Source organism: Cyphomyrmex costatus, unplaced genomic scaffold, assembly GCF_001594065.2.
Source record: "Cyphomyrmex costatus isolate MS0001 unplaced genomic scaffold, Ccosl1.0 scaffold583, whole genome shotgun sequence".
Classification (NCBI taxonomy): Eukaryota; Metazoa; Arthropoda; class Insecta; order Hymenoptera; family Formicidae; genus Cyphomyrmex; species Cyphomyrmex costatus.
Window position 1 is genome coordinate 380355 of NW_017280008.1, and position 13311 is coordinate 393665.

Here is a 13311-nt window from a genome sequence, read left to right on the forward strand (position 1 = left end):
TTACTTAGGTGATGTTCGAGGAACGTATCGAACGTTTGTCGAGGCCGCCACCGCCGCTGATTGCGCTTGGTCCGCGAAGCTCGCACGATAAGTCGGGCGATTCCGGCATATCCGGAGACGCTGGTGCGGCCAATGACGATTCATTGGATGTCAGCACTAATACCAACAACAACCGATTGAAGACACCGGCGACGAGACCGACATGGACGCCGCAACAGGACTTAGGCGAGGAGTCCAGCAGTGATGCGGGGGTAGATTCACCGCCACCGATGCCGACCCCAGTGAAATTCCCACCCAGGGCGCATGTATTCTCGTTATCATTGCCGCGTGACGACAGTCGTATGTATTTGTATAACCCGGATTTGAAGAAGGAGGGCTCGACTTTCAACTCGCTGCAGAAGCTGAAGAGATCAGTATCGGGCGCCCTCGGACTCGGGCCGCTGGACTTAGAGAGGAAACGTACTCGCGATGTCCTCGACGACAACTGGTTGCTGTCAACAAGTGCCCCAACGTCGCTGCAGCATACTCAGATCACAGATGTCACACGATCCTCACCACCCGGCTGGAAGCCTGGCTTTGACGACGAGGATGATGATGAAGTACTGGTGGAAGATTTGGAGGATCGCGGCGACTTCCCCGTGATCATGAAACCTCCTTCGTTCTCGTATTTGGCTTCTGGCGGTCATGTAATGTATCTGCCTGAATCCAATGACTCTCATTATCAGACGCAAAGTTTGAGCTACAGGAGCAACATGGCAGCGGAAAGCGAGAAGAATTCCGGTAACAGCTCCGGACCAAAGTATCGCAAGAACGGCGTGGACGAACTCAGGAAATCGAGCAAGGATGTAGAGAAGACAAACAAACATTCCAAAGAATCAATCATACTAAAAGAAAAGTCTTTTGCTAACGAAAAAGTGAATAATAAATTTTCCAAATCGTGTGAGAACATTTCCGAGATGAAACAACGAAGTACTTCGCCCATTGGTGGCCAACAGAATTTGCAAGATGATAAGGAGATTGCTCCAGAAGTCAAGACACCATTAAAGAGCAATTCGAAAGGCCGTAGATTTACATTCCAAAGTACTGTGCGGCAGATTGAGAGGCGCAGATTGGCGGAGAAGCTATCGCGAGAGGCTGAAGCCAAGGAAAGACAAAGGAAAGGCGAGCTGGAGGCGATGCGTAAGGTAGAGGAGGAGTTCCAACGAAAACGAGCCAGAGAAAAGGCAAATATCAGGCAGCAACTTCGCTTGTACAGCATGGATGAAAACCTGAGGTAAGCTTTTAAAATACTTAAAATTAAATGTTTAGTATTCTTAGATACTTAGATGCTTCTAATATATAATTTCGTGTAAATTTATATACTATGTATGTAGATTTTTTTCCCTAAAAATGCTGAAATTTTTTTCAGACTTACAACGCAAACTCTAATAAACTACCACAGTACTATCACGAGTTAAATTGGCTAACAATTTAACAATATTGATGTTCATAGCATCTTGGATCTTAATAATGCTGAATGACATTAAAATCTATTTTTAGGAATTCACATATTTAAGAATCTATATGTAGTATATAAATTCACACGAAATTGTATATTAGAAGCATCTAAGATCAGTATGATTGTGACGGCATATTCTCATCAGTACTTATTAGTTTAAACTCTCATAGTCCAATAAGATTTAATACTCATAGATACATTGAATTTTTCGATCAAGTTTTGTGTTTAGCTGTAAATAAAATATATAAAATGTTATTATTCAAGTTTATAATTAAATATGAAAAAGAATATAGCTTTTTATGAGAATATAATAAAATGTATAAAGCTTTTTAACATGTAGATAAACACTCTTTAATTATTTTTATTAATAGTTTAATTTTCAGAATTGCGAAATATTTGTTATTAACAATTTATTTCAATTACAGTAGCTTACCTACCGTGTGGGACAGTTCTCAGTTATCTCGTGCGGACCCGGACGGCGCGCCATCGTCATCCGCATCGTCACCCACGTCAGTCCCACCGGCAAAACTGACAACTATACGAAAGAGCAGCGTTAGCAGCGATGAATATTTGCGTAAAAGAGCGTCCAGCGTAGATTCCAGACAGCAACAGCAGCAACAGCAACCAAGGGAGTACAAAGATTATCGGCCAAAGTATTACGATTGGGCGCCCACCGACTCGTCGTCGCATCTGGAATATAAGCAAACCACGGTACATCCTAAAATAGTATGCGACATTCCCAAGAGTTCGCCCGTCTTTGTAGATGCACACGCGAACGTTAGTAAAACGGCGAATGTCAGCTCCACACCTAGATCTGACAATTACAGGTAAATATAATAACGAAAGCGATTTTAAATTATATGAAATAACTTCTCAATAAATCCAAAAATTAAAAGTTGAGTTTCTATATTTAACTTGTACTTTTTCAATTTATATTATACTTGAAGTGCACAATAATTTTTTGCAACAATTTAAAATATTTTTGTTTAAACTGAGTTAATTAAGAAAATGATAAGTAGAGAAACATGTTGTAAAAAAAGGCTCAAATAATTCGATAAAATGTTTTATTCTTTATATTTATCACGTAAAATATTCGATAGAGAGAGGAAGAAAGTGAGAAGTGAACGCGGTGTTTTCATACGTAGGCTACGAAAGGATTAAGGAGGGTAAAGGTCTCCTCCGCCATGCAATACACATATACAAAGTGTCTGTCATTCCGAAGAGTCTTTGAATTCACTTTCACTCACATGCTCGCGGCCATGTTAGGCTCGCGTACAACAGCCCGCGATTGCGAGACGAAACCGCTAATGGCGAATAATCTTCTAACGCATTACCCAACAGGAAAGATTTTGCTCATGGAGCCGTGGCGGCGAGATCCTCCTTAGCGAGCAGCGACAGTGAGCTATCGCAACCGAATACGAGACCGCATTCCAGGCAAGCCGTCAGCAAGAGCAAACCCATACGGTCTAGGTACGTTCGACACAATCTGGTCCCCTTGACTTCTGCTTGAGATAACGATTTCCCGTCCCTGAGAATGTTTCCCGAAATAATAACGATGTCGACGCGAAATGCCTGTGAACAGGAGGTTTTCCTAGCTTTGAATGACGTACATAATTTTTTATACATCCCGTATACTGAAGTGAGCGCGAACAATACATAATTCTTTTTCAATCCTGTTAAAATAAAAGGTAAAATATGACAGACGTTAATCTTCTTTATGATTGTTTTCAGAATTTTTCTACTTTAAAGTAAAAAATTAATTAAACTTATTTTATTTATTTTATAAATTTACGTTAAAAACTTTTAATTTTTTGTTGTTTTTTTTATAAATCCAGCGATGTGTTTGCATTCTTTGATATTATTCTTAAATATTTTCTATATAATTTTTTAGATTTTTTTTGTGCTCGTTTCAGTATGCATAAAACTTATAGCTACAGTTTATTATCCCGATAATACAGTCAGTATTCAATGTGGCAGCTTAGCTTGCACTTCCGTTGCAAGTTAATAAATATGAGTATTAATGTTTGCTAAACATACAGTATTACTGAAATCTACTAATCGCACCCGTAGGTAAGAATTCGCGCGTATCGTGCGACTACTAATTTTTGGCTTTCTGATTTTTTATCGTGCGCAGGTTTTAAGGTGGGCGTAAAGTAAGTAGTCTTAACACCTCTAGTCATCTAACAACGCTTCATTAAACCAAGCCAAGCAAATATGGTCGCGCTTCTAACTACGTATTGGGCGAGGATGGCACATAAGTGGCAAGCATCGTGCGAGAATGGGTAAACCAACGCATCACAATTGTCGAACGCGTTACGTACATTTGAGAAAAAGATCGTCGCTCCGCTATATTGCGTCTTGGTTTATCTTCCAACGCGTTGAACGCCAGCCAACGTTCTCCGAGTCTTGCGTCTCTATAAAGACTATGCTAATATTTTACTAGATTCTCAACTCGCCTAGAATAGATGTTTGCCTTGACGTTCAGCGCGTTGACAAATACAGCAGAGGCGTCACATGTGCTCGATCGTAAAATATTGATCTTGTACGAACGAAAGTGGTATTCTTTCAAAAAGGAAGGCCCTAAAAATTCTATGAAAATTATATAAGTATATGTTGATACACCAATGATTATAAATTTGTTAATTTATAAATTTGTAGTTGCATAGAAATATATTATATAAATATATTATTTGTGTAAGAGATCTTTAGAATTCATATTATTATTTCTGGAATTATATATTGTAAATTTATGTAAAATCTTTGAAATTTTTTAAAACATCGAGATACATTATTTAGGTGGCTTATACCATAAAATTACTTTTATATATAAAAATTACTATATTATTTATATTGAGTTTTCATTACAATGCTCTTATAATGAGAAATTAATCACGAGTCGTGGCGTTCTCTGCTGAAACCAAGATAGGGAAAACGGGGAAGGGGTGTCGAAATAGAGCGAAAAGAGTAAGAAACGATTAATCAGGTCGGCTAGCCCAACACGCAGCGAGGAAGCCATCAGCACAGAGGATGAGACCCCGGTGGAGCCGGTCAAACAGGAACGAAGCCTTATAAATGGCTTCATATTGAACGGTGTGCAGCCTTTCGTAAGGGAGAAGAGCTACCGACCCATTTCATTCAATCCCCAACCGCCTCCGCCTATTCCGAGTTAGAAGCCGTATTGTGGATCTTAAAGAGTACTGTAGATCTTAACAAAATTGTGTAAAGAGAATTCGATACATGTTATTCATATATTTTCTGACGTACGTGAAATGTCGAATCTAGAAAATTTGTTTCGTGGATCCTTCCTCGGTCTATATTATATCTGAATTAAAACGAAAATCGTTCATATAGATCGACAATTTCGCGTATGTCAGCCCGTTAAATATTAAGCCGAAGGATTTTTACGAAACTTTATGAACGAAGATTTTATACCGTTTTACAAAGAAGTAGTTTTTTATACGATTTATAGAATGTTTTCCGAGAATCTCCCCTATTCTCTGCGAGCGTACATAGCGCAATCATTCGTCGCGCAGCATTCTATGTACGTAAAACTAATGTCAAGTAATATCTAAATCTTTATATGATGTGTAACAAGTAACACGATCTAACTCCTAACCAAATGTGTTCCGTACGATTCTCTGTACGTTCATCTACTATTTATGTTTGTCGTAAGTATATTAACAAAACAGAAGCGGAATCAAAGATCATAAACTTATTCATGCGCGGCGCATCGTTTTATAGCCAATTATAAAAACACGTCGCGGGGAAAAATACCAATAATACCGGGTGTATACATTTACTCAAACGGTTTAGGGCAGTATTTTGTAATTATGTACAGGTAACAATCGCAGGCAACTGCAAATATTTGCTCATGTAATGTAATCAAACAAAAGATAATGTTGTTATTAACTGCGTGAATTTCTTCTTTTATCCTTGCCCCGCTACCTTCAATCGACATCTTCAATAGAGTGAAGTTGTGTGTGAACGAGTTAAGTTAAATGAAGTTTGCAATTTTTATATTATTATATGTAAAGAAAAAAATGTTAATCTTAATTTTCGTATAGTTTTCAACGTTTGTTTGAATTTTATTTTTCTTCGCGGTCTTTGATCTCCTCGCATTCAAATTATTTTGTAGTTAGACAAATAAGACACGATAAGCGTGGATTTCAGATCGATCGACAATCATTTGTTTTACTGTGTCTACTTGTTCACACATCTTGAGAAACTGAAGAAACGATAAGAAATGAGTTCGTCGAGTCTTCCAAGGAACGTTGCACCATCGACTTCCTCTTTGGCTAATATGTATGTTTTTTATTGCATTCTTTCTTGATAAAATTATATTATTTTATATATATAGGTATTTAGATAACCAAATTTTTCGAAAACGAATTTTACAAAGTGTCTATTATAAATTTTTTTGGCAAAATGTCAACAATTTAAGAAAATATAATTTGCTATAACAGAATACAATCAATTGAATGTAGAAATATGATAGAATCTATTAACAGAATATGATGGCAGATTGATTGCAGAAGCCGAGCAAATCTGTTATTTCATAATCATTTAAATGAAATAACAGATTCTATAACAGTTGACTGTATTGATGGAATATTAACTCCTAAGTCTTAACCGAGCAAGGCGGGTCCAGAGAATATCATTTTTGCACTAATCTTTTTTATTTTTTTATTTTCCAATGTTTTAGAGCGTTGATTTATTTTAATAATTCGACGAACTTTGCCAAGCATTTCACTATAATATTTCCGATATTGAAATTTGCATTTTATTTTAAACTTTGTCTAAGAAATAATAGGGCTCTACTCGAACTACCCGATTATGTAGCTAATGCTTTTTGCCCGATTAAGAGTTAATGAAGACACGGTCTGTGCCAATCTGCCGTGATATGGAAAGTTGCTATGTTGCAAAAAATTTTACTTCCTGAATTGTTTTTCAATAGTTTGTTGTATTAAATGACAAATAATACCGTTACTGTATCTCATTAATGTACAACATATTTCACTATAGACAAGTGCACTTCGAATCAATATTGAATGAAAGTAGCAGCGATGAAGAAGAACTCAACATAAATATTCCAACATCGCAATCAGGCGTACCGGTACAAAAGCAGCAGAGTGCTAGTGGCTCTGCTGTACAAAACGACAATTTTACGGACAGAGATGAGGCTCGTATCAAATTTCGGAATTTTTTAAAAAGATCGCAATTTCTTTTTTCTCCATGTATTCTTTCATTTAATTATTATTTCTTGGTATAATTTCTTCGTACAAAAACAAATACGACGTAAACGAAAAGTACGTTATTAGCGAATTTGATCGCTGTTATTAATTGAGATTTTTAAATATCATTTCGAGTTCATACTTTGTGAATCTTATATAAGTGCAAGTCGCACCTTCGCAGATCATTTTGTCGATGATCTGGTCGAACAATCAATTGGGCGCGGCATACTACAACATCCTCACGTCCGAATTGTTCGTGATGGACGATACTTGTGACGACGGTGTTCACTTCAACATCGCGAGGGCCCTGTACAAGCAATGTCAGCCGCGCTACGTCATCACGATCTCCGGCACTTCCGACGAGTTCCTCACGGCAATCGAGGCCCTGGTAATGTCGGAAATGTCGAGCGATCGGAGCAGGTCGTCGGGAATGAGCTTGGGGCCGTCGCAGGTCTCACTGCGGGTGATGCGGAAGAGGGAACACGGCTTCGACAGATGCTATCACAGAGTACGATGTCTCAAGCTCCGGTCCGAGCCGACGAACGCCAACAACGTCGAGAGGCTTATCTTTCTCCAGGGCCTGTTGAACTTCAAATCGATCGTCATGATCCATGCGCTGGGTCTTCTCTTGATCTACATTGACCAGCATTGGAGTAATATCGCATTAGATCCTTCCGGCAGGCCTGGCTTTATATCTCTGTCTAGCGTGACGTTGTGAGTTTCTCCAATCTAACGATTATAGGATTAAATACTTTAGGCACGGTACCCTGGTAGTAGTGAAGTTTAATTTGCCAATCCTTAGAGAATGTTATCCTAGAGAAAGATCCGAGTCTTATACCCTCTCTGTTTACAAATTTACTAAATGTATATGATGCTGTTTATATTATTATATTTAGCACAAATTGTATCTATAACAGTTTTAAATTGTTTTTATAATAAAATTTGTTTGTAATTTTATATTTATCTAAAGAATATGCTATATGATAACATATCTTATAGTATATTCTTTAGATAAAATAATTATTATAAAAATAATTTAAAACTGTTACACATACAATTTTAATTGTAAATCATTAAATAGAATAATAATGAGATATAATGTATTGGAATGTCAGAAACGTTCAAATGACAGAAAATTTGTTAACATTCTCCTCCGAATTTATTGTAACAGTTTACAATATTTTACAATATTTGTTGGCCGTCCCGAAAGACTTTCTAGCTTTATAATAGATGGATGCTTCTAACAAATTGCGTTTTATTCACGCTTGGTCGTACGTTTATTTGTTGCACACGGGATTTCGTAGACGTGACATCGTCATGATAGATGATGACACTTACGAGGCGTTGAATATCGTGCATGCCAGACATCACCCGAGCCTTTTCAAGTGTGGCGATGCAGCAGCAAAGAAGCAAAGTGGCAGCTTATTCATCCTCCTGAATCGTTGCCAATCGCGACCTGGAGCGCAATTTTTATGGCACGTTATCCTCTCATCTTTTATATAACTTGTGACGTTATTGTATTTAACTCAGAGACTCTTTTATAGGAAAACGTTGCGACATCCCACTCGAAATATCGAGATTCTTAACGAAAGATTCGAAGTCATCGAATTCTGTTTGAATCCGGATAACCAGAGTATCGTGGAAAATCTGACGTCATGTTTAAAACACATTTACAACTTGACTAACGTTATGCTGGATCGATATTTAGCGCAGCGAGCAAAAGTTTCTGATTGGCGACGATTGCATAAGGTCTATCAGACTTTTCAGTTTTAATCTGCAGATAGCGCAATAATTTATCTGCGGTATTACGCTCGCATATTCTACTTTGTTCTATTTTGTGTTGTATGTCGCAGACGATTTCCTCTATAATTTACATCGCTGACATATGCGACAAACATTGTAAGAAAGTAAGGCTGTTCAACAAAATCGTCAACAGTATCACGAATGAAATGCGTTATATCAAGTATTTCATTGAGTACATAGTGGACTTTGGTGCGAAAAAATCCGAGAATAATTTCATCGTACGCGCAAATGTGGATTCGCACTTGGACAACCGTAAGCTGATTTTGAATCCCTGAACCTGTCATTTTGTTCTTTATCGAATTTTTCTAATATATGATCACATCGTTTGTTTATTATGTGATCAAAAAACTCTAAAAAATAAATTTTTATAGAGAAATAATTTTACAGTAACAAACCAATGCCTGTCTCCATCGATATATGTATATCTATTAACTTTAATCTCAATTCACCATTATATTTACGGTCTTCTATAGTTCTAAGAATTAGACTAAGTTAAATCGAACTTAAAATTAATCTACGTTAGTAGAAACAGACGTAAAGTCATCAAATATCAGAAAAAAAATTTTAACTAAAATAATAATTTAAAAAAAATATTAGTAAGAAAATAAATTACTTTTTGACTCGAAAAATAAACCCGAATAAAATGGCAAGAGATTAACCGTAGAGTATAGATTATTCTAGTAATATTGCAGTAACGTTGTGCTACATGGATAATAATATAACTTTCGAAAATTATATTAACATTAATTGCATGGTGCAATATCTAACTGTGCAATATCACATTGCGTATATTACATTATTGCCATTGAAATACAGTACATCACGTGAGAAGCACTTTGCCCGAGACCCTGACACAGATGGGAGAGAAAGACATGAAAGAGCATCTTCCAACCTCGGTAACTACCTGCAAGATGGTGTACATACCGAATATTGGATATCTCTTAGCGGTAACTGGATGGAGCCCAACACCGGCCGACAATGTGGACTTGGAAAACTTAGAGTTCAAATTTGTCAGCAACAACATACGTTATTATAAAAGCCCCAGTGCCAAAGGTTCCGCATTATTTTTCAATTTTTACGACAACTTCAAACTCAGCATCACAACATGCATTTATAATTTCTTTTTATGTCCATTTGAAATTGAAATCGGTATTTTAGAATTGGACGAAACTATAGGAGACATAATAATGAGAATAAATAAGCGGGAAAGTTACATTATATTGAAGCTTGTGAAGTATTTAAATAAACACGCTGCATCGATCTTCAGCGCGATTCAATTGTGCGCTGAATTAGACACGTGAGTGAATTAGATTACATTACCTACAAAGAAAATGCGCGAATTGACGTCAGTGAGAAAAAAAAAGATAAATAGAATTATAATTAATTAGATAAAAAAGAAAAGACAAAACAATTGTTATTAAAAGAATTAAATGCAGTTATAAATATATAAATCAGACCGATAAGAATAAATCAAATAAGAAAAAGAATCCTATTTTCGGTCAAATGATTATTGCGACAAATATTTTCACATATCTCGATGGTCAAATAGGTAAGCTCATCCTAGAAAGTCAAGAGTTCCAGATTCAAATTTTGACTAATTGTAAGACAATATTTTTCACAATATGTTCTTTGCAGTAATTTTAAAATACTTGTTAAAATCAATGATCAATATGTAGTTTGTGATGTTAATTCTAAAACTGAAAAATGTATTCATAAATCTATATATATAGTACGAATATTATTAAGCACCAAGAAACTATTTTCACTCAGACTAAATAGAAATTATTCTGTTATAAAATAAATTAATTATTCATTTTTATTTATTATTAATTAAGATAAAAGAAGAAGCTATAAACTCTTTAAAAAATTTTTAGTCACCTTCTAGTATGAGGATAAAAATAAAGGACTCTGATTGGTTGATTCTACTATGCTTTAAGTATGCAGAAATCTCTGTGCTGCAACTTTTGTTTGAAATAAGGTCTAAGCACAAACAATCCTTTATTTCATGGAAAGAAAAAACTCTGATTGGTCAATTATGCAAAAGTCTGTGCTCCCCGATCTATAGGCTGATACTCTCTCGAGACACTTTTCGCGCTATTGTGCCGATCGTTACAGATTGCTGGCATTTTACGTGGTTGCGCGAGAATACAATTACGTGAAACCGAACGTGGTGGACCGGCAGATCATAGCGGTAGAACAAGGTCGACACCCCTTGCAGGAGTTTCTAACCACGTTTGTTCCGAATGACACTTATTCTGGAGACGGGAAGAGCCTCGTGAAAATCTTGACCGGCCCGAACGCCTCCGGCAAGAGCACTTATCTCAAGCAAGTCGCGTTGATCGTGTTCATGGCTCACATCGGCTGCTTCGTGCCGGCAAAATCAGCCATTATAGGAATAGTGACTCACATCCTGACTCAGATCACGTCTGTAGACAGCATTGCTCTAAATACGAGCATGTTTCTCCAAGATATGCGGCAGGTAAAATAAACAGATAACATATAACGTACATACAAAAACCAGTTTTAATTGGATTGAACATAAGGCGTTATCTGCCAACAATATTACCATATAATTATATACGTTGCGTTTTTATCTTTAATTATATTCACGATATTTAAAATAATCCAATAAGGATCGAAATAGTTGTCATCTCTTATATGTCGTTCTTTGTAACACTTCCATCATTTAGATTGCTCCACTTGATGCTACAAATGTTTTGAAGTATTATTCTTTGATTGGTCTATTAGTAAAAGTTTCTTTCTCTTTTGATTGATCAATCAAATGCTTCGAAGAACTAGTCCAAGCCTTTAGAATGATGTTCTTTTTGTATTACTCTACTTCAGTATATGTGCGTGTGTGATTCTTGATGTTTATTATTCGGTATTAAAATTTAACTTTTTATTAATTCTCTTGTTTGAATTTTAATCTGTTAAGTCTTTATTTCTATATTAATTTAATTTTTATAAATAAATAATATTCTGCACAAGAAGCACAAACCTTCTCAGAATCGTGATAAAAATTAGGGGCGATTATTTATTTGTCACCCGTGTGAAGCTGGTCCCCCAATATTAAAAAATCAATTTTTTTCTTCATGCATTCGTTTGCTCACCCTTAGTTCAAAAGATATACGAAAATTATGTTTTGGGGGGCCAACTTCACACTAAGGGTGAGCAAATGAAAATTCCAACTGAGCATTCGTGAGCAAACAAATGCATGAAGAAAAAAGTCGATTTTTTAATATTGGGGGGCCAGCTTCACACATGTCTATATGTCCGGATATTCGAAACTTAATCAACGGAATAATATATCTACATATTAAAATGCTTCATTAAAAACAGATCGATATTATTATAATTAATTATCAAATCAATGATCTTTTCGAAGAACTGATTCTCCTTGTCTATCTTTTTAGATAAATTCCGCTCTTTACGCGTCCACACCGAACTCCATTGTTATTTTAGACGAGTTTGGGAACGGAACATCCGAAGTGAGTGGCTTGTCGCTACTCGCGGCCGTATTGAACAATTTCGTCGAGCGAGGTGCCGATTGTCCACACATTTTCGTGGCCACTCACATGCATCGGGTGATGAACATGTTGCCGCAAAGCCCGATAATCGAACAGCAAGTAAGATGTAAAGGCCGATAATTTTCCGATTTCCAATAACACTTATTCGCGACGCCGAAGCGATTTCCTTTCAATTTTTTATTTCATTATTTTTACTATACTTACAGACTTTTGAATTCGTTACAAACGAGGACGGATCTGTGGCATATCTTTATAGTTTAACTCGTGGACACGTGGCACGCAGCTTCGCACATGCTGCTGCACGGAGTGCGGGTTTGGATGAAAAGATTATTAAACGGGCACTGGAGGTGATTGTACATTGGAAAAAGAGCCGGCTTGCATAAATTATATAGTTTCGGTTAAAAATAGACAAATCAGAATTTTTTATTTGAATTTATTTTAGTCGAGGTGACTAGAATTCTCTAATTGATATCAGAATTTTCTGGTTCGTCGATTTTCAATCAGAAACTTTTCTCAGTGTCAATTTTTATCTCACGTATTTTTAAAACTTTTGTTTGTGAAAATTATGTGAACAAATATGAAATAAAACAATTTAATTGGTCTAATTGACTAACTGTAAGAATTCTGATAATAAGATTTTTTTTGCAGGTGTACGAAAAATTTAAGGCCGGAGAGTTACCTTCACGATTACCGGAAGCTAAAGGCCAAGATACGTGAGAATCTTAAGATTAATCATATGTTTACATAATATTAAAATCAAATCCGACGCGATTAAAAATAATTGCGTGATTTTTATATGTTATTGCAGGGCGGTGCACATCATCGAACGATTATTAGAATCGAACAATTTTAACCTAGAAGAATTGAAAACGTTAATCCGTCAAGTCACAGAATCTCCAGCTGTGAAGATAAACAACACATGAGAAATTGAAACCGAAAAGGGGAAGATATTTCTTAAAGTTTGTGTCGAGTTAACACAAATTGCTGAAAAAAAAGATGCTGATAAAAGATATAATTGAAACGTAACCACATGTAACCATTCAGCGTTAATAAGTAATTTAATTCATTAATTATAGATATTAAATTTCATATTATTTACAAAGAAAATCTCTTGATAAAATCTCAGAAAAAGTTCAAGATATTTTTCAAATGACAAATACATTTCTTTTGTCACGATAACGTACCTCATAATTCAATAAACTATTTATATATCAACATGGAAAATATGTAAATCGATTTGCACTCAATTCCT

The 13311-nt window shown here is 36.0% G+C and overlaps 1 protein-coding gene across 1 annotated transcript in view; it reads left to right on the forward strand.

Annotated features, from left to right (window-relative positions):
- The window catches only part of LOC108779338 (uncharacterized), a 99805-nt gene extending 86823 nt beyond the window's left edge, over nucleotides 1–12982 (forward strand). The window contains 15 exon segments of the mRNA XM_018546733.1: nucleotides 9–1273; nucleotides 1882–2325; nucleotides 2840–2968; nucleotides 4425–4663; nucleotides 6921–7443; nucleotides 8034–8217; nucleotides 8260–8478; nucleotides 8583–8784; nucleotides 9349–9585; nucleotides 9691–9829; nucleotides 10648–11011; nucleotides 11946–12158; nucleotides 12266–12406; nucleotides 12708–12772; nucleotides 12868–12982. Of these exon segments, the coding sequence (XP_018402235.1) occupies nucleotides 9–1273; nucleotides 1882–2325; nucleotides 2840–2968; nucleotides 4425–4663; nucleotides 6921–7443; nucleotides 8034–8217; nucleotides 8260–8478; nucleotides 8583–8784; nucleotides 9349–9585; nucleotides 9691–9829; nucleotides 10648–11011; nucleotides 11946–12158; nucleotides 12266–12406; nucleotides 12708–12772; nucleotides 12868–12982 (4479 nt within the window).
- The last annotated feature ends 329 nt before the right edge of the window (nucleotides 12983–13311 follow it).